We start from the raw sequence: 19,983 nt of genomic DNA on the forward strand, positions 1-19,983 counted from the left end.
ACCTGCGTGGAATCATGCAAAACTGCACCCACAGACACTTGCACAAGTCCAGCACACAGGCTGTCGTAGTTTCACACTGATGGCCAACTAAACTCCACCACACAGCTCTCTCACACCCCCTGCTGAAAGGAAGATGTGGGGAGAGAATGTGATTTAAGCTAAAGGGCTTAAAAGTTGAGGTAGGGATAATATAATTAAAGGGGAAAAAAAACAAAAGAAGGAAATAAAAGAAGAAAAATAAAAAATGAGCAAAGGCCATTTGGAAACAAATTGAGAAATATTTATTCGCCACTTCCCATCAGCAAGTAATCTTTGTCCATGTGTTTGGAAGCACAGACTCAATATGCCCACCCCTGGTTTTCCTTCCCCTTTCACATCTTCACTGCTGAGTGTTCGAGTACGGAATATCCCTTTGGTTGATTTAGGTCAGCTGCCCTAGTGACGTCCCCTCCCCACCTCTTGCCCACCCCCTAACTCCTGGCTTTGGGGGGCTTGGAGAGAGTCCTGATGCTGTGCCAGCACTGCTCCACTATAGCCCCAACGCTGGTGTGATGGCAATGCTGTTCTAGCTCCAAGCGCAGAGCACAGCATTCTAGGGGCTGCTGTGGGGAATGTTAACTCTGTCCCAGGCAGCCCCAGTACAGGCAAGTGCCCACAAGAGAGGAACACGTGCATGAACGTGACACAGTGTGCAGCAAAGATTCTGGACAGCATCTGGTCAAAGTACATGGTTTGATGTGGTAGAGAGGGGAGGTGGACTGGGAGCCTTGTAGAAGGCACTGGAGCCAGGGCTCTTGACAAGACAACGTCAGCTTTCTTGGGCCTTGCACTTAAGGCCTGAGAATCCCATTTGTTAGCCTGAGTAGCAGTGGTAAGGGAAAGTGCTGGAGTGCCCCTACTGATCATTGGTGGGTGTCATGACAGAAATAAGCTTGCATCATGTAAGGGGGAGGTGTATGATTTTATTTATTTTTTAAAACAATAAATGAAAGGCATGAAGTTATGGGAGTGAAGAAGGAATTCTCTATGGACAGGATCTGCACTGTGTGTCTTGGGAAAACCCAGCCGGCTCTGTCCGATGCTGGTAGAAGGCAGGGTCACCTGCACATGAAAGGTTTACTTTCTGTCTACATTCATGTTCTTATTCCTTCTAACTAAAACAGACAATGTCCTGTTGGGCCTTTCTTTTGGGATCCAGAAAGAGCCCTGCACAACCTCTCGCCCCATACAGATATCCCTGGGTCAGAGCAGGAGGAGGCAAAACAGGCCAGCAGGTTTTCCCTGAGGGCAGTGTCAGGAAGGGTAGGGTCACAGGCAGGAGCTGGGTCACCTGTAGCCAAAAGGGCCCCAAAGAGCCCCTAGGGAGTCACCCAAGATGACCTCATTTGCCTTTCCTGGACTCTTCCAGCACGTGAGCTGAGTCTTCTGCCCACACTGATGTGTGTTGCCTGGAAATACTTGGGCCTCCCTACCAGCCACTCAGAAGTTGCCTTCTCTGGGGAAAGGGCATAAAGCAGGAAATGAAAAGCAGCATCACAGGAAGGCAACACACATCCCGTATCATTAGGTGGGATGTTTTGCATGCACGAGTAGCTTGTCAGAAAATAGTCCCTGCTTCAAGGGATGCCTCTGGACATGGGGCAACTAAGGCCCACTATAAAAGCCAGCCCATCTCCGTGCTCTCTCATCCACTTCTCTGGCCTTCTTCTCCTTGGGAACAAGGTGAGTGTGAAGCCCCTTCCTGTCCCCCTCACTCTCGCATGGGAGGACTCAGTTCCATGGACCTTTCAGCTGCTCTCAGCTGTGTTCCATGCCAAATCTTGGGGCTGCTGGTTGTGGGAGAGTCAAGGGGTAGAAGGTTTGTCATGGAGGAAGACTGGGCCTTTAGTATGATGGCTCCTGGGCTGGAGCCTAGAGTGTAGCCAGGCTCTGGTGGTTCTTTTTGGGCTCTGGCAGGGTGAGGCCAAAAAGCCCTGGCACATCCCTGCACAGCCTCCAGCTCACAGCACTGCCTGTGCCTTGGTTCCCTCAGGGTGTGGTGACAGGCTTTTCCTCATGCATGCCCATGTTCTGCTTCCTCCCTGCCCTCTCTCCCAGGTGCACCTCCTGCCCCAAGACATGTCCTGCTACGACCAGTGCCGGCCGTGCCAGCCCTGCGGCCCAACCCCGCTGGCCAGCAGCTGCAACGAGCCCTGCGTCAGGCAGTGCCAGAACTCCACCATCGTCATTGAGCCCTCTCCTGTGGTGGTGACCCTGCCCGGCCCCATCCTCAGCTCCTTCCCACAGAACACTGTTGTGGGATCCTCCACCTCTGCTGCTGTTGGCAGCATCCTCAGCTGTGACGGAGTCCCCATCAACTCTGGCTGCTGTGACCTCTCCTGTATTACCAGCCGCTACTGTGGCAGCAGGTGCCGCCCCTGCTAAAGATGCCGGACAGTGCCCCAGACCAGGACCCCAGGAACTCAGAACATGCTGCTGGACAAAAATGGACGGAAGAACAGACTTCGTGCCGCTGTTTTAAGAGGAGCTGACCATTTCTGACTTGTCCTGTAAAGACAGACAGGAAGGGGCCAGCCTGGATTCTATGACAACATGGCCGATGTATATCTATCCTGTTTTCCACACACTCTTTTCCTTTCTTTTCTTTCTTGCCCTCTGCTTTCCGTAAGGCCCCCAGAAACCAGCCTGGAGTGACCTGCTAGCCCCTCTCCCCTTGTGGGCCAGGTAGATTGATGCCCTGTTGCAAGTCTGCCATTGGAAAAGCCGAACAGATTTTTGTCTGCTCCTGCTGTGCTACGATCTTGGGGCCTCCTCTTGGAGTCACCTCATTTCCCCCTGAGACTTGATAAACATTTGCAGCAACCCTGAGTGTGTCCCTGTGTGGTCTTTTCCTCTGAATACAGATGGCCAAGGGAGAAAACCGTTCCTTAGTGGGAATAGGCTGGGGGCACTGCCTCATGCCTCTAGGCACTGGAATGCAGGACATACTGCAGCAATTCATCTTTCAGGCACTGTCTGTTGAAGCTGAGGAAGACATCCCTAGTTCTTCCACAGCCAATGGACACCAGTCCTTGACTTGTGACTTGTGACGTCTCCGCCTAGACAAGTGCTGTTGACATTGGAGGCCCCAGCTCTTGGGGAAGAGTGTTCCTCTTGCTTTGGGTGGAGCTGTGCTGGGGATGGAGGCTCAGACAAAGATGATCCCAAAGGATTGTAGAAACTGGGAATCGTTAATTGTCTTGGGGAAGACCCTCTATCTCTACTCCACTTTCACCTTTCCTCCACCACCTGGTCATGGGCATCATGTCTGGGCATGGAGAGAAGGTAGAGCTTCCCTGTGCATCCCCATCACCCTTCAACACAGCATCTGGCATGGCCCAGCTGTTGCCAAGATGTGTAGGGCTGAGGGGATCCACAAGTTCGTACTGCCTGATGTGACTACCAGTCACATCAGGTCACACACTGGAGCCCCCAGTCCCTGTGAACCCAACTCTTTTTATGAAGGCAGGGCAAGGACAGGGACTCAAGCCCAAACATGCCCTCATGGCTGCTCTGTCTTGCTTTCTTTTCCCCAAGCATGGATCAGCTTTCATCAGGCCCTGGAACTCAGAGGCCCCATAGGTGGCACAGCCCCTCTATGCTCCAGAAAAGACATTCTGTGGGTGCAGGTATCCCAGTGTCCGCTGAGACATAGCAGTGAGAATGGGACCTGAGTGTGCACTCAGCAGAATCTGTGTATGGGCCCTGAATGGCACAGGGCATGCATTGGCCCAACTACAGGGCACACACTGGGGGATCTTGTCTCAGGCATCAAGCTCCTCTGTCATTCCCAGAGCCGTGAGGATGAAGTGGCCCTTGTGCTCCAGGCAGCACCGCTGCTCCCCAAAACCAGGCCAGGGCCTTCCCACATCTGCACACACCTCAGGGCCCTGTGGTGTGGGGGTACTTTGCTTTCACACAGACTGTACATGCTGCCAGTGCCACGGGACCAAGACGGAGGATGGGGCTATTGCTCCATGGTGTGAGGGTGGGGGGACCTCTCCACAGGCCAGGTTCTTTGGGAGGCAGTGCTGGCTCAAGTGGCAGCACAAGGGCAACAAGCATCAGAACCAAGACCACCAAAGCCCAGGATAACCTCTGCTCCCAGCTCTGTACTGACCCCTCACCTGGGGCCTCTGCACAAGCTCAGGCCTAGCATAGCCCTGCCCCAGCTCTGCTGCATGTGTGCCTGTGCCTGGCCTCGCCTAATCTTTTCAGCCTGGCCTGGCCAGCCTCCTAGATGGTGCAGGTCCATCACTGGATGGAGCCTTTAGCCAGGCCTCTCTGGGGTCTGGCCTTAGCCTGCGCCCCAGCCCCAGCTCTCACCCAGGGACCGAGACCTTCTACACATAACACATCTATTGCCTGGGTTAGAGCAATAATCAATAGGTGCTCCTGAGCCAGAATTGTCTCCTGGCTAACACTGAAGTCTGAGACGGAGGAGCACACTCACAATTTGGAGATTCAACTTTGTCTTGGAAACGACAAAATCCTTCTAGAGAACAGGTCAACTTGTTGATTCCATCTTTCCTATTCCCAGCCTGCAGCATAAGTTACCTGAGGAGAACAAGAACAACATTTTAAAAAGACGTTGTCCACATAGCATCTCGTTGTCTCTGAAAACCATAGAATAACAGAACTCTAGGATATCCTAAGTTAGAACAGACAAACAAGGATCATCAAGTCCATCTCCTCTAGTTTCACGCAGGATTACCTGCAAATGAAACCACAGGTCTGAGAGTGTTGTCTAAATGCTTCTTGACTCCAGGCAGGCTTGTTGCTGTGACCACTTCCATGGGGAGCCTTTTTGAGTGCCTTAACTCACTTGCCATTCACTGCTTGGTAAAGAATATATATATTGACAGAAACATCCTCAGAGAATGGGAACTGTGATGGGGTGGGAGGCACAAGCAGGAAATGTCTTGTGGTGAGTGAAAGACAAGGGAAAAGGGAACGTGTTTGGATACAGTCAAGGATCTTGCTCAGCATTATAGCCCCACAGGTCAGGCTCAGAAGGGGCCCAGCACCAGAGCAGAAACGGACAATGGTGTTCCTGGTACCCCCTCCGCACCCATGCTCCTAAGGTGAGCAGGAAGCAGAGTTTCTTTCAGGTCACTCCCCACAGTGACAAAGGGGGGCCATTCCCCATAGCCTTCAGAGAGATGAGGAGAAGGTAATGACAGAGAGGATGATGTGCCAGCCGGGATGGTCTGTTAAGCTCAGAAGAATGAATTCAGCCCCAAAGGTCCTGTTCTCCTTTGCCATGGCTCTAAGGTTTCAGAAGGGGATGATGTCAGACTGAGGTTTCATGTTGTAATTTCAGCAGTAGTAATTTGAGACAAGGCTGAGGCTGGTGCTGCCTTCCGCGAGAGCACAGAGGAAAGAGGGCCCATGGCTGCCCCCTGCTGGGAGCTGCCTCGGCCAAGCTTTTCTTTCTCCGGGTTGCTTCAATTCTTGCTCTTGCAAGCAAACAAAAGAGTTTCCTCAAGTCTGAGGACATCAAAACACCACATTCAACATGCTTTGTGAGACAGAGGAAGCTTCATCAGCACAGCCTCGTTTCTCCTGCCAGGTCTCGGCATTTGCAGCCTGCAGGACACCCAGCTTGTCCCAGACATGCAATCCCCCACTGCCGCAGGAGCTGGTCATTATGACACTGCTCCCTGTGCAGGGGCTGAGGATGATCACACATGCCTCCAGCTCCCCTGAGGAGACGTCAACAAACTCAGTGGGCTGTAAGTCTTCATTTATCTCTTGCTCTGATTGCTTACTGTGATGAACATGGAGAGCTCTTGGGCCTTTGGCACTAAGGGCTGCTCTATTTGTTCTGTCCCTTAGGCACAGGCTTTGGACATGAACTGGCTGAAGGTCTGGAGGTAACCTGGTGGCTGGGATGCAAATCCAGTTTATTGACTGACTCATTGAAGAGAGAGAAGAACCCTGCAAATCTCTGTCAGAACTACTTCTAGGGGTCTCTGGGCTGGGCTGGCCAGGGCTCCAAGCAAGCTGCTTTAACATGGGCTGGCAGGAATTTACTCACCCTGGGGCTGAGGGGCTGAGAGCCAGCCCCTAGGGGAGTCTTATCTCCCAGCAGGCTCTGCCCTATTCTGTCAGACTGGGAAGAGAGGAAAGTAGAGCCCTGCGGTCCAGGTCAGCCAGTCGGGGTCAGCCCTCTCTGCTCAGCCACAGACACCAGCCCGTTTGAGAAAGAGAATATGGCTGTCAGATCTTGGAGTGAACAGGGGAAGCAGCGCAGCCAGGGGAGAGCTGAGGGCCCCATCGCAGAGCTCTGCCTTGCACAGACACATCCCCTCCCCATCCGGGGTTGTTGCTCAGCCAGGGCAGCTCCCTGCACCAGGGTGTCACTCACAGCACAGAGGTACAAGGCGCTGTCAGAGAGCTCAACTCCCTTCAGCCGCAGAACACTGTATTTCCCATCAGTGTTCAGCTCCGTGGTGAAACGGTCTTTCTGCTTGGTGCCCTTTCCTGCTTGATAGGAAATCAGCTGAGGGGATTGTCCCTTCTTCTGCTGGTACCAGAGCAAACCATAAAAGTTGGAGCTCTGGTATGTGCAATTGGTCTGGAAGGTGTTTCCCTGCTCCACGGTGACTTGTCCTTCTTCCTGGGTGACGGACACCTGCCCCATGGTTTCTGGAAGAAAGAGAAGGTCAGCAGCTCTGTGAGGAAATCTCCAGGCAGCCAAACAGGAGTGAATTGAGACCTGTGGGAGATAAGTCTCCCTGTCCTTTACTGGGCTGAAGGGTCCTGAGGCCGGGGCACAGCAGGGTGTTTTGGGGGCAGAGCTAAGAGCTCCCTGGCCAGAGCGGACCCTGTGAGAGCTGTGCTGTGTGCCTGCTCCTCCTGCCTGCTCTCCTTCTGCCCAGAGGACCAGGGCACAGCCTGTCATGCCTGGCTTTGTGTGCTGGGTCCAGCATCCTCCAGCAGGTTGAGACACCCGTGCAGCTACTGGGAAAAGGTTCAACCTGCTTCCTCATCCCTCTCATCTCAGGGGCCTCCAAGGCCAATCAGTACGCACAAAGCTGAGGTGAGTGGTGGCAGGAGGGAGCCCTGGCTGTGGAGACAAGCAGGAGGACATTGGAGGCCATGGCAGGAACACATCAGGCAGAACACATCAGGCAGAAGACAGACTGGACACCCTGGTAATATCCATGGGAGGAGAGCTTTACTGTCCCTGTATCCACTTGGACACAATCCAGCTGTTTCTACAAGAAAGGGAGAAATGAGGGACTGCAGAGACTGATGAAATCTTCTCTGGTGACAGTAGGTGGACCAGAAGAGAGAATAAGAAATAAAAGGACAGAAAGTACAAGAAAAAAAAAAAAGGGAGACGCGCCTCAGGTCTATCCTCTGCATTTTCTTCTCATTTTGAAGAATAACAGCATCTTGAAGGAACCAGTCCAAGAACCAGAAATGGGAGCCAACATTTACCAACATTTTCCCTGTGATTCAAGAGTTGGTCCCTACATAAACATGGTAAGGCTGATGAGGGCTTCCTGGGGAAAGAAAATTTATGTCTTGATTAAAAGCCAGCACTTACCCAGCAGTTGCCCCAGGAAGGCAGTGAGGACGAGATACCCGCGGTGCATGCTGAGACCGACCCTCCTGTTTGCTGAGGGAGAGAGAGTCAGAAAAGCACCTCCCAGCCCCGAGAGAACAGAGCTGCCGGAAATGACTCTGCTGGGGGAACAAGGGGAGATTCAGTGACGAGAAATGTTCTGGTCTGACTGTGCCCCAAATGCCCCCTGGGGTTTCTCCCTCCTCCAGCAGGAGCAACCATTGAGGATTGTCACAGTCAGGGGTCCTGGGAACTCTGGGGGCCACATCATGGGAAGGGGCTGCTCTCATCTCCTCTCCCAGAGGGGTCCTCACCTCCCCAGCTACAACTGCCTTCTCTTCTGCACACGCACTGCTTGGCCATGGCTGATGTCAGGGCAGTCTTCGCCACTGAGCTTGTTCTTTTTACCCTGGGGCCCTCAGGTGCATGGGGATGTTCCTATTTCCTGTGTGAGGAGAAGACACCTCGATTTCTTTCCCACATCCCCAGAAAGAAGGGAGGAACCATGCTACGCAGCAGCCCAGGGTTTCTGGCTGTGTCCTGTTCTGGTGGGATAACGTAGCATTTGCAAGAGGAACGGGGCTCCAGTGTGGTGTGGGATGTCACAAGCCCAGAGGGGACAAGGACAACCTGTTCCATAGGGTAAGGGGTGAGGAGTCAGCAGGGAAAAAGATGTGGGTTCAGTGGGTCACGTGCACTCACACTGGTGGGCCACAGCGGGCACCCACCCACGGCCACATCCCTGGCAGTCTGCTTCCCTGATGCTTGGGCCCCCTCTATCACCACCCCTAACACCTTGTCTGGCTTGGCAGCACCTGGCTAGTTGTGTTGTCTTCCCCCATATCTCCCTCAGCACACCTCAAACGTGGAGCTCTCAGACACCCAAAGGAATGACATTCCAAGCCCTGCAGACCCCAACTGTTCCTTTCATACCCCCCAGGCAGTGTGAACTTTTCTCCCTCTCTCAAAAAAAATTTACCACACAAAGCAGTGAATCCTCTTCACTGCCTGTGGAGTCCTGATACAGAAGGAGATTGTTCATGGAGAAGCTTGGGATCTGCATGGCAGCTCACCTGAGTAGCCACAGAACTCTGCTGGGCTGTACAGAGCTGTGCAGTCCACATTCTTTGGCACGTGGCAGTGAGCATGTGGCGAGTCTGCAGGAGTGAAGCAACGTGTTGTTTGATGAATAGAGTTGTCCATTTCTAAGAAGAATTACACAAAATCCCAGAAAATCTCCAAAGATAACAATGCCAGTGAATCTCGGCAGGAGCAGGAGCTGCAGCATGTGCCTTGCCCTGACAAGTGGTCTGTCTTATGTTCCTTTGGTAAACTCCACCGCAACCACTCCCTCGCTCCCCCTGCTCAGAAGAACTAGGGGAGAAGAAAGAAAATTGATATAAGGGAAAAGTAAGAGAGAAAAATAAGCAAGGGCCGCACAGAAGCACAGAGTGAAAAGAAAATTATTCTCTACTTCCCCTCAAAAAGTGATGTCTGGCCATCTCCTGGGAAGCAGGGCCTCAATACTCATAGCGGTCATTTGGGAGGACAGATGTCTTCATAATGAGAGCTCCCCCCTTTCCTTCCCCTTTCCCAACTTTTATTGTTGAGCGTGACATCACATGGTATGGAATATCCCTTTGGTTGGTTTAGATCAGCTGCCCTGGCGATGTCCCCTCCTTTGCCTATGCTATTCCCTTTTTCTTTCTTGTGTTTCCTCCAGCTAATGGTATTTTAATCAGTACTGGAAGGCCACCCTTGCTGGCATCCATCTACATTCACAATCCACCCTCAAGAAAACAATTAAAGTCACAATTTCTAGTTCGAATTTTTCATGTTCCAGACTGTGTGCATTGCCTTGTGTTCTTTTACTTGTTCAAGAAGAGTTTGGCTCCATTTGGCTCTTGAATATATCACCTAGGAACGCAATATGAATAGACAGCTGAAAAACAAAGATTAGGAGTATTCTAATGTGAACTCACCGTGTACTATCCTAATTACAAGAGTAAAAATCACGCCCCTATACTGTGAGACCCTGGCCCAACAAAGGACCCCTCATCTCTGAGGATGCGCAGAATGATTCTGTCATGGCAGCACTATGCTAATCATGTAACCATTTGGAGGGGTGGGGATTGTACAAACAAGCAAATATATTGAGAACGGGTTTTATGAAAGCTGAACAAAAAGTCTTAAGGACTGCCAGGTTTGTGGGAAACCACCAGGTACCCAGACTTGCACTATTCTGAAATAAACAATCTCTTGACCTTGTGTGTGGATTGGCTCATAGTACACCGGGTAAGAAATCTGGACTTTTTACCTGGTTGTGTCTCCTCCCACCTTCACCTGCACCTCCAGCCTCCTTGGTGGAGGGTAGCGTGAGAAGCTGAAAAGTCCTCGACTTCGTCTAAGCACTGTTCTGCAACAGCCAAAACATCTGCATCTTTGGCTGATAATTCCCTTTTCAACCTTCTGTTTTCTTCCTCTAAACTTCCAGCCCATTCCTTCTCAATTTTCCACGTTGCAGCTAACAACCAGCACACTCCTTCCTTCCTTTTGTCTTTCCTTACCATACACGCATCCTTCCATTTATTAAATTCATTCCCTGAGGCATTTGGATTGTGGTGTATTGACCTTAGCCACTCCTGCTTTGCATCTTGCCATCCATTTCCAAGAAAACCCTTCCACAGTGTGGCCCATTTATCAAGGGAACCATTCCTTATTCTAACACAAGGATCCTGCTGACTACACCCAGGTCTGTCTCCCAACACTACAGAGCACTGGCAGGTTCTTTAGGGATCCTTGGCAGAAGGAGGACTGGCCACAGGTTGTGGTTATAACTAGAGATTTATTATTACATAAGAAATTACTAGAAATACTAAAAATTACTACAAAATCCTAAAGATTACTACAAATAAATTACTAGTTGAATTACTAGAGTGATAACACTAATGCCCTTTCTCACCACAATGGTGGGTGTCTCCACGTGCTGGGGCCAGTGAGAGGGAGAGACAAGGGGGCAGGGGTGCACCTTAACAGCCCCCTTCCACATTATGGATATTTGCCTTACTGTTGGTTATGCTAACCACACTGCCAGGCATCAGGAGCAGGGGCTGCCACTCACACCTGGCTCACCACAAGCCCCACGTGTCCTTGCTGGGCAGGCTCAGCTCAGAGCTCCATGCAAACTGTGATGAGAGGGAGCTGCTCCTCACAGCACCCGCACCTTCCTGTATAAAGCTGCATGCTGCAGGCACCAGTGTGGTTTCAGCGCACACAGGTAGACAGCGCTGTCCTGGAGCTTGGCATCTTGCACGTGGAGAAGCACCTGGGAGTTCTCCACGGAGAGCACAGAGGAGATCCTCCCGGAATGCACATGAGGCTTGAACTTGCTCACCTGCAGCAAGAACTGAGGGGACTGGGTCGGGCGCTGCTGATACCAGAAGATGTAGAAAGTAGAGCTGCTGGTGGAGAAATTGCAGTGCAGAGTTGCATTGTGTCCCACCTGGATGGTGGTTTCTTGTGCAAACTGCAGCACAGAGTCCTTCTGTGCATGACCTGCAAAGCCAGAACAGCATTTCAGCACTGCTTGAAGGTGTGTCTGTTCTCCCCCTCTCTCTCCTGTGTCTCTCATTTCACCAGCTTGCTCACTGTCTCCTCTCTCCATCTCCCTTTTCAGGGGCTGTAAAATGCTGAGCTAAGTACACATGCATTCTTCTTTCTGCAGATGCTGTTTAATTCCCATACCCAAGTCTGTCAGCTTACCGACTTTTTAGCAGTATCTCACTAGGCTTTGAGTCCATACATACCTATCAACAATGCATGTAAGAATGCTAGGCATCTGCAAAGGAAACGTGCAGATGCTCATTCATCCCTGTACACTCGTTGCCCCTGACATCTCCCAGACTGTCTCCTGTACTGGTCTGCAGCCCCTGCTCTCCCTACAGAAAACACCTGCAGTTCTTCCAGGGAGGCAGGACTCCAATTTCCCCCCTCCGGAAACGATGGGATGCCATCTTGCCCCTAGCTTGCCCTCCTGAAAGTCACATCTCACCAAAGTCTGACAGTGCCATCAAGGCTGCCAGAAAAAGCAGGACCATGTCACGCTCTCGCCTTCACAGGGTGCCCACGGAGTGCCCGGAAAGAGGGAGCTCAAGCTTGCGAGTTCACTTCCCCCTCTGCCAGCTCAAAGCAGCCTCTGAAGCTCAGCACAGAGGGCGGAGCAAAGCTCTCCCCCTGCTGCTCCTTGGGGCACACCTCTGCCACAGCAAGGCTCTCAAGAGAGGGATGGGCCAGTGGTTAAAGCAGTCAGAAAGGAATCCAGCCAATCTTTGCTGTGACCCAGGTTCCCCATTGCTAGTCACAGGTTCTCCAGCACCGCGAGCTTCACACTTGTGCCGTTAGCTCACAGCTGCAGGCCTGTGAAGGCTAGGACATTTCACTTGGTCAGTGGTTAAGGCAAAAGGACACCAACATGGCCACTGTGTGCTTCCCTCTTTTTGCCCCTTCTGGCAGGTGGGCAGCCCCAGCAAGGGGCAAGTGTCCCCAGTGGTTTCCCGCTGCCATCCAGAACCCGGCCAGACACAGAGGCCTGCACCCAGCTCTGCTGTCAATGGAGATGGGATTGCCTCCCCGTCCTCCACCCAACCCCCTCAGGAGAGGTACACTCTCCCTCTGGCAGGGAAGGACGCCCCACCACAGCCCTCTGCTCAGCAGTCAGCACCTCTGCACACACAGACAGGAGTGAATCCTGCTCCAAGGGCACACCTTCAACGGCGCTGACTAGTGCAGCAAACTCCTCAACGCCTCAGTCCTTTGGCAAGATCCAAGGTTCCAAAAGGTGTCACTAGAGGCAGTGTCCAGCACAGACATTTGTGGCATTGCCAGGACGTCATCTCAGCGCCAGAGGTGCTGGATTTGGGCTTGGGACAAAGCCTGTACAACAAGCTCCTAAAACGAGACCTCTGCAGAAAACGGAGGAAACCCGACGTGGCTGTTCCGATGCTCCCTCGGGCCCGTGCTGTTTAACTCCGGGCCCTGCAAGGGGACTTCCAAGCACCGGCAGCGCCCCCACGTGGCTCCGGCTGTGGCTGTGCCCCCGCCTCGCCCCCGCCCCACCTGCCCGGCCCCACGCACTGCGGGGCACCCCCTGACCCCCCCAGCTCCGCAGGCCGTTGGCTGCCTTTGCTGCAAGGGCGCGCTGCTGGCTCGTGTGTGGCTGGGTGCCTCCTGCACCCAAAACCCTTTCCTGAGGCTCTGCTTCCTCGGCAGCCAGCCCCCACCCCGCATTACTCTGGGGGTGCTTCCTGCCCAAGAGGAAAATCCTTTTCTTTGCTCCTTTGCACCATCCTGAGGCTCTGGTCAGCCCCCTTCTCCAGCCTTCCTGCATTCTCCGAAGCCCCCTTGTGACCTACGCTGTCACCACCTGTGTGCCCCGGTTGGGGACCATGCACAAACTGGTCAGGGCCCTGGGAAGGCCTCCCAGGAACTATGAACATGGTGTTTGATCGTCAGCCATGCTGAAGCACTCCAAATGCTGAGCATCTATCTGGCGCAAGCGGGGGATCAGTTTACTCTTGGCACTGTGTGATCCCTTTGCTGTGAAATCCCACACAGGGAGGAGCGACAGCTGCCCCTGTGCCTTCAGGAGAACCAGTCTGACGTGGGCTGGATGGGAATCTGTCCCCTCTGCGATGCATTTCTGAGACAATGCTGGCAGGCCTTTATAGACAGGTGTGAGGAGATGGGCCTGGCTCCGGCACTGACTCCCAGGAGGACCTGGCAGTGTCCAGGGGTGGAAATCCCCCACTGACAGGCACTATCAGGAGCCTCACAGCAGTCTGCTTCTCCTATACATCCCAAGGTCATCGATGGACAGCCACGCTGAGGCACTCCAAACACTGTTACCTTGAATTAAACCAGGAACCCAAACTGTCCTGATACGGTCCTTGCTGGGGCCTGAAGTTGGCAGTACCAGAGGGTGATTGTTGCAGCGTGAGGAAAAGGAGGACTCAGGAGAAAGGAGCTGTGTTTCAGTGCCTCTTCCCTGGACACGTCTCTGCCAGGCTGGTGCCATCTCCGTTCAGCTACACCCAGGCTCCAGACCCTTTCAGCAGAACTGGAGTGCCTTGGAGGGGCCGGGCTGGCGGGGGAACCCCCGGGGCTGCGGGGCGAGGTGGTCCCGGCGGGCGGAGCGGCAGCGCCCCCTGGGGGCTGTGCCCCTGCCTCGCCCCCGCCACACACGCCCGGCCCCGCCCGCCACGGTTCCTGCCCGGCCGCAGCCCCGGCTCCTCTCCCCGTGGCTCTCAGGGCGCAGTAATACACCGCCGCGTCCCGAAGCCGGGGCTGGGCGAGCCACAGGGCGCTGGACCGGCGGTCTGCTGCCACCCACAGCCACCCCTCCGGGTCTGACACTGGTCTGGGGTCTTTGGGACTGCTCACGAGGAATGCGGGGCCTCGGCCCGGGAGCTGACGGTACCACTGGATGTACTCGCCGGTTTGGATGTTGGGGTGTGAGCAGGTGATGTTGATGCCGGTGCCATCCCTGGTCTCTGCCCACGGCTCCTGCTGCAACTGGGCTCTGCCTGCAGCCACTGCCAAGAAGAAAAGGAGGAGAAAACTCAGAAAAGGGCTTTTCTACTACTGAAATTGTCATGTGGGGGGAGGGGAGACGAAAACGGTTGACAGCTGACGGGAGCATTTTCTCAGAAGAAAGCACACAAAGACATTTCTCCGGGAATGGTTATTTGGGGACCAGGTCGGAGCAGGGCTGTTTGGAAGGAGGGTCCGAGCCGAGCCAGGAGGAGAAGGGAAGCAGGCAGGAATGAGTGGGGGTGTGCCGAAAGCAGAGGAGGAAGGCAGGGAGCAAGGCAAGGTGGGAGGGAACGGCCGGCTGAGCTCGCTGGAGGCAGACGGGACGGCTGCAGAGGGAGGACAGAGGGGAGCGAGGTCCGTGAGAAGCCGGCGGGCCAGCAGCGAGGGCAGCCCCGGCCCCCCGCAGCCCCCGTCCCGGCCCCGCCGCCGGCAGCCCCGCGCACCCAGGAGCACCGCGGCCAGCCCCGCCAGCCCTGCGGCCCGGCCCTGCCGCATCCCGCCGCTCCGCCGCCCGCGCCGCGCTGCCCCCGCCAGCCCCGGCTCTGCTCCGCCCGCGGCGCCTCCTCCCCGCCGCCGCCGCCCGGCGCCGCCAGCTCCGCCCCGGGGCCGCTCGGGGGCTGGCCCGGGCTGCGAGTGCTGGGCGCCTGGGGGCGGGCAGGGCTTGGGCTGCTGCCAGCGGGGCTCTGCCCGTCCTGCAGCCCAGCCCGGGACGCGGAGGCGAGTGCGGGGAAAGGCTGAGGCAGCTCCTTCGGCACGGGGGAGGAGAGGGGATAGGAGAGGGAGTGGGAGACTTGGTGCATGGAGCAGGGCATCACAGCCCTGGGGAAGATGGACACCACTTTGTTGAGGGAGACATTGGCAATGGATTGGGTTTAGAGGAGGGAATGTAGCCCCCGGCATGATACAAGTGCAGCCAAGGGAGAGTGAGCAGACAGTGTCTTGTGTCTCCTCACATGTCTACATTCAGAGGGAGACCAGGAGCACCCTGCAGGAGCTCAAGGAGGACAGGAAAACTGGTGGTACTGTTGTAGTCAAGCAGCACAGCAGTCCAGAAGCTCTCTGCAGAAGCCAGCTGCATGAGAGATAGCGAATCCCGGAAGAAGCTGTGATTGTGTAGGGCCAGAGCAGGGCAAACGAAGGGTGAGCGCCACTTGTGCCAATGAGGGGAGCAGGAGCTCAGACCACAGGCCTCCCACCAGACTGGAGTACTGCAGTGGGTGGCAGATGCACTCAGCTTGGTCATAGGCCATGAGTGCGAAGAGGACATCCCAGTTTAGGCCCACTAGTGGAGGCAGAGGAGCGAGAGCACATAGCTGGAAAAGTAAATTGTCCTATCTACAGAGAAAGCATCTAAAAGAATAAGAGGCATCCTGACCAAGACGTGTGTCCTGGTTCCAGTTAGGACAGAGTTAATTTTCCTCCTAGTAGCTGGTAGGGTGCTATGTTTTGGATTAGGATGAGAAGAGCGCTGATAACATGCTGATGTTTTAATTGTTGCAGAGCAGTGTTTACACCAGGCCAAGGGCTTTTCGTCTTCTCGCTCTGTCCTGCCAGCGAGCAGGCTGGGGGTGCAGCAGGAGCTGGGAGGGGACAGACCCAGGACAGCTGACCCAAACTGGCCAAAGGGGTATTCCATACCATCTGACGTCATGCTAAACAATATATAGGGGTGGCTAGCCGGGGTGGGGGGGACGGCTGCTCGGGGATAGGCTGGGCATCGGTCAACGGGTCGTGAGCAATTGCATTGTGCATCACTTGTTTCGTACACATTACTATTATTAATACTATTATCATTATTATTATTATTGTTATTATTATTTCTCTCTCTTAATAAACTGTCTTTATCACAACTCACAGGCTTCACTTTCCCGTTTCTCTCCCCCATCCCAGAGAGGGAGGGGGAGGGTGAGTGAACGGCTGTGTGGTGTTTAGCTGCTGGCCGGGTTAAACCACAACAGTCCTTTTGGCGCCCAATGTGGGGCTCGAAGGGTTGAGATAACGACAGATTTGACCAGAGTGTGTTAAACTAAAATTGGTATAAGTATTGGACCTGCTTAATAGTTGCTAGTCACAATGTTGATTGCCTTAATCTCGTCTGCTGTGCCTGTTTCCCAAATTGAGTTTTATAGCACATTACTTTCTGTATGTGCTCCCTGTCGTGCTGTTTATCCTTTCCGGGCCCTGGTTTAAGATTGTTATGGTACTGTGCGGTGTAACAATGGCTTATGAAATGATGAGATTTCTGGTCATGACTCTAACCTGGTATTTGTACTCAGCACTGTCGTCGACTCTATACTTTGGAAACCATATCTCGGAAACTATCAGCAATTACACCTATTGCCTTTTTTTCATCAGGGAGCCAATCTGTGGAGGGGACAGGGGAAGACATTTTTCCCTACCTGTTCACTCTCCCTTTCTCCTTCACCACCCTCTTATCCTCTGAGCTAGTTACGGTGGTTCTCCAAGATGTTGAATATCCTTGGGATACTCAGACCAGCATGTTCTTGTTATGTCTCCTGAATGCGCTTCAGGTTTTGTTTAAGGTTAAACAATTACTTAGGAATCTCATCCAGAGATCTGTCTTGAGGTGGGATAGTTGCGAGTGGCAGGGAGTGTGGGAGGATATGGGCAGGTTTCTAGAGCAGTGGTCACCTCCAGTGTTTTGGACATTAACCCCTGAACAACTGCAAAATCCTAAAAAGCTTGCAGAATGCTTGAAAAAAAAGGTGTCATGACTCTGGCAGTTCCAAAGTGACACAAATCACTGTAGCGTGCTGGGGTCTGGCTTGTGCCTATCGAGCTGCAATTGATGCTACTATCAACCTAGCTACAGACCCTGCAGCCACTCCAGCTCCCGCAGCCGCTCCAGCTCCTGCAGCTGCTCCAGTTCCAGCTCCCGCAGCCACTCCAGCCCCTGCAGCAGCTCCAGCTCCAGCAGCTGCTCCCACTCCTGTGGCTGGGTCAGAGAAACGAGCTGTAGCAGTGCAAGTTGCCCCTGCAGAGGGTATTCCAAGCCCTGTGGCAGACCCTGTGGCTGGGTCAGAGAAGCGAGCTATAGCAGTGCAAGTTGCCCCTGCAGAGGGTATTCCAAGCCCTGTGGCAGACCCTGTGGCTGGGTCAGAGAAACGAGCTGTAGCAGTGCAAGTTGCCTCTGTAGACATGGTGAAAAAATGGTATAGAGACTCAGGTCGTTTAGAACGCAGACAGTCTTCTGCTAGGTCTGGGTATAGAGAAGACGAGGCTGGGCCATCAAATGTGCAGGAGGATGAAGATGAGGATGAGGATGTCGAAAAATCAACAGTAACTACCCGGACTCTATACCAGCGTGAGCTACGAGATGTGCGAAAAGACTTTGGTCGCTGTATAGGTGAGCAGCTTGTCACCTGGCTGCTCCGGTGCTGGGACACCAGAGCCAATTGTGTGGAATTAGAGGGCAGGGAGGCCAGGCAGCTGGGATCCCTTGCTAGGGACGCAGGCATTGACAAAGCAATTGGAGATGGAGCACGATCTCACAGCCTCTGGAGGCGTCTTCTGTCAGCTGTGAAGGAAAGGTATCCCTTCAAGGAGGAACTTGTATGTCTACCAGGCAAGTGGACCACCATGGAGAAGGGAATTCAGTACCTGAGGGAATTGGCCATACGGAAAGTAATTTATAAGGACCTAGACGACGCACAAACATCCACAGATCCAGATGAAGTCCAGTGTACACGACCCATGTGGCGGAAGTTTGTACGGAGTGCACCATCATCATATGCCAGCTCATTGGCAATAATAACCTGGAAAGAGAATGAGGGACCCACAGTGGATGAAGTGGCTAAACAATTCCGGCAGTACAAAGAAAGTCTCTCCTCTTCCCTACAGGCCTACGTCTCGGCTGTGGAAAAACTCTCTGAAGAGTACCACCAACTTAAAGAGAATTTATCTTCCCCTCCACCTGAACAAACCAGTGTCCACCAGCTAAAAGAGAACACTTTGGAGAAACTTTCTGAAGAGGTCCACCAACTTAAAGAGAGTTTATTTTCCTCCCCACCTGTACAAACCAGTGTCTCAGCTGTTAGGGGTAAATGTTCATCTGTGCAAGGAAGACAATATGGTGGGCACACACCCTGCGCCACCCTGTGGTTTTACCTACGTGACCATGGAGAGGACATGAGAAAATGGGATGGAAAATCTACTGCGACCCTAGAGGCACAGGTACGTGATTTGCAAAAGAAAACAATTGGGAAAAAGGGGTTCTCTGAAAAGTTTGCTGCTCCAACTTCCAGCAGGCAGTCCTTTAAACACAGAAACGAAGATTCTGACCAGGACTAGAGGGGCCCTGCCTCCAGCCAGGGGGAGGAAAGGGACAATCGAGTTTATTGGACTGTGTGGATTCGATGGCCTGGCACGTCAGATGCACAGAAGTATAAGGCTTTAGTAGACACCAGTGCACAATGTACTCTAATGCCATCAAGCTATAAAGGGCCAGAGCCCATCTGTATTTGTGGTGTGACAGGGGGATCCCAGCAGTTAACTGTATTGGAGGCTGAAGTAAGTCTAACCGGTAATGAGTGGCAAAAGCACCGTATTGTGACTGGCCCAGATGCTCCGTGCATCCTTGGCATAGACTATCTTAGAAGAGGATATTTCAAGGACCCAAAAGGGTTCCGCTGGGCTTTTGGCATAGCTGCCTTAGAGACAGAGGACATTAAACAGTTGTCTACCTTTCCCGGTCTCTCAGAGGACCCTTCTGTTGTGGGGTTGCTGAGGGTTGAAGAACAGCAAGTGCCGATCGCTACCACAACTGTGCACCAGCGGCAATATCGCACCAACCGAGACTCCCTGATTCCCATCCATAAGCTAATTTGTCAACTGGAGAGCCAAGGAGTGATCAGCAAGACTCATTCACCTTTTAATAGTCCCATATGGCCAGTGCAAAAGTCTAATGGTGAGTGGAGACTAACAGTGGACTATCAAGGCCTGAACGAAGTCACGCCACCACCGAGTGCTGCAGTGCCGGACATGCTAGAACTCCAGTATGAACTGGAATCAAAGGCAGCCAAGTGGTATGCCACAATTGATATCGCTAATGCATTTTTCTCCATCCCTCTAGCAGCAGAGTGCAGGCCACAGTTTGCTTTCACTTGGAGGGGAGTCCAATATACTTGGAATCGGCTGCCCCAGGGGTGGAAACACAGCCCTACCATTTGCCATGGACTGATCCAGTCTGCGCTGGAGCAGGGGGAAGCTCCTGAACACCTGCAGTACATCGATGACATCATTGTGTGGGGTGACACTGCAGAGGAAGTTTTCGAGAAAGGGAAGAAAATAGTCCAAATCCTTCTGAAGGCCGGTTTTGCCATAAACCAAAATAAAGTTAAAGGACCTGCACGAGAGATCCAGTTTTTAGGAATAAAATGGCAAGATGGACGTCGTCAAATCCCAATGGATGTGATCAACAAAATAACAGCTATGTCTCCACCAACTAGCAAAAAAGAATCACAAACTTTCCTAGGTGTCGTGGGGTTTTGGAGAATGCGTATTCCAAATTACAGTCTGATTGTAAACCCGCTCTACCAAGTAACCCGTAAGAAGAATGCTTTTGAATGGGGCCCTGAGCAACGACAAGCCTTTGGACAAATTAAGCAGGAAATAGTTCATGCAGTAGCCCTTGGGCCAGTCCGAACAGGACCAGATGTAAAGAATGTGCTCTACACCGCAGCCGGGGAGAATGGTCCCACCTGGAGCCTCTGGCAGAAAGAACCTGGGGAAACTCGAGGTCGACCCCTGGGGTTTTG

The 19,983-nt window shown here is 53.2% G+C and overlaps 3 protein-coding genes across 4 annotated transcripts in view; 1 reads left to right on the forward strand and 2 right to left on the reverse strand.

Annotated features, from left to right (window-relative positions):
* LOC308181526 (M1-specific T cell receptor alpha chain-like) overlaps positions 1-19,983 on the reverse strand; it is a 401,071-nt gene that overhangs the window by 280,505 nt on the left and 100,583 nt on the right. Inside the window, exons 1-2 of one of the 2 annotated variants that reach the window (XM_080564915.1) lie at positions 14,650-14,910; positions 13,916-14,205 (exon numbers count right to left, since the gene is read on the reverse strand). The exons of the other annotated variant lie outside the window; for it this stretch is intronic. Of the exons in view, the coding sequence (XP_080421041.1) occupies positions 13,916-14,205; positions 14,650-14,701 (342 nt within the window). The 5' untranslated portion in view covers positions 14,702-14,910. Of the gene's footprint in view, positions 1-13,915; positions 14,206-14,649; positions 14,911-19,983 lie in introns of those variants that run through there. 2 annotated transcript variants of the gene reach the window in all.
* Positions 1,790-4,102, forward strand: LOC308181557 (feather keratin Cos2-3-like). The gene has a single exon (XM_080564944.1). The coding sequence runs from the start codon at positions 2,056-2,058 to the stop codon at positions 2,422-2,424; it is 369 nt and encodes a 122-aa protein (XP_080421070.1). The 5' UTR covers positions 1,790-2,055; the 3' UTR covers positions 2,425-4,102.
* LOC308181528 (uncharacterized protein) lies at positions 4,782-11,882 on the reverse strand. The gene is made up of 6 exons (XM_080564919.1): positions 11,667-11,882; positions 11,010-11,170; positions 8,689-8,772; positions 7,636-7,737; positions 7,489-7,549; positions 4,782-6,690 (listed from the first exon to the last, which is right to left on the reverse strand). Exons 1-6 carry the CDS (start codon positions 11,710-11,712, stop codon positions 6,191-6,193), a joined length of 954 nt encoding a protein of 317 aa, XP_080421045.1. The 5' UTR covers positions 11,713-11,882; the 3' UTR covers positions 4,782-6,190.

Source organism: Anser brachyrhynchus (assembly GCF_964034855.1).
Source record: "Anser brachyrhynchus genome assembly, chromosome: 22".
Lineage (NCBI taxonomy): Eukaryota > Metazoa > Chordata > Aves > Anseriformes > Anatidae > Anser > Anser brachyrhynchus.

Coding starts and splice junctions, on each gene's coding strand:
- LOC308181557 (XM_080564944.1), top strand. CDS start 2,056: ATGCATGCCCATGTTCTGCTTCCTCCCTGCCCTCTCTCCCAGGTGCAC.
- LOC308181528 (XM_080564919.1), bottom strand. CDS start 11,712: ATGGTCCTGCTTTTTCTGGCAGCCTTGATGGCACTGTCAGACTTTG. Junction 8,773..11,009: donor CCCCTCAGTTCTTGCTGCAG/GTGAGCAAGTTC, acceptor TCACTCCTGCAG/ACTCGCCACATGCTCACTGC. Junction 6,691..7,488: donor GAATCACAGGGAAAATGTTG/GTAAATGTTGGC, acceptor TCTTTCTTCCAG/AAACCATGGGGCAGGTGTCC.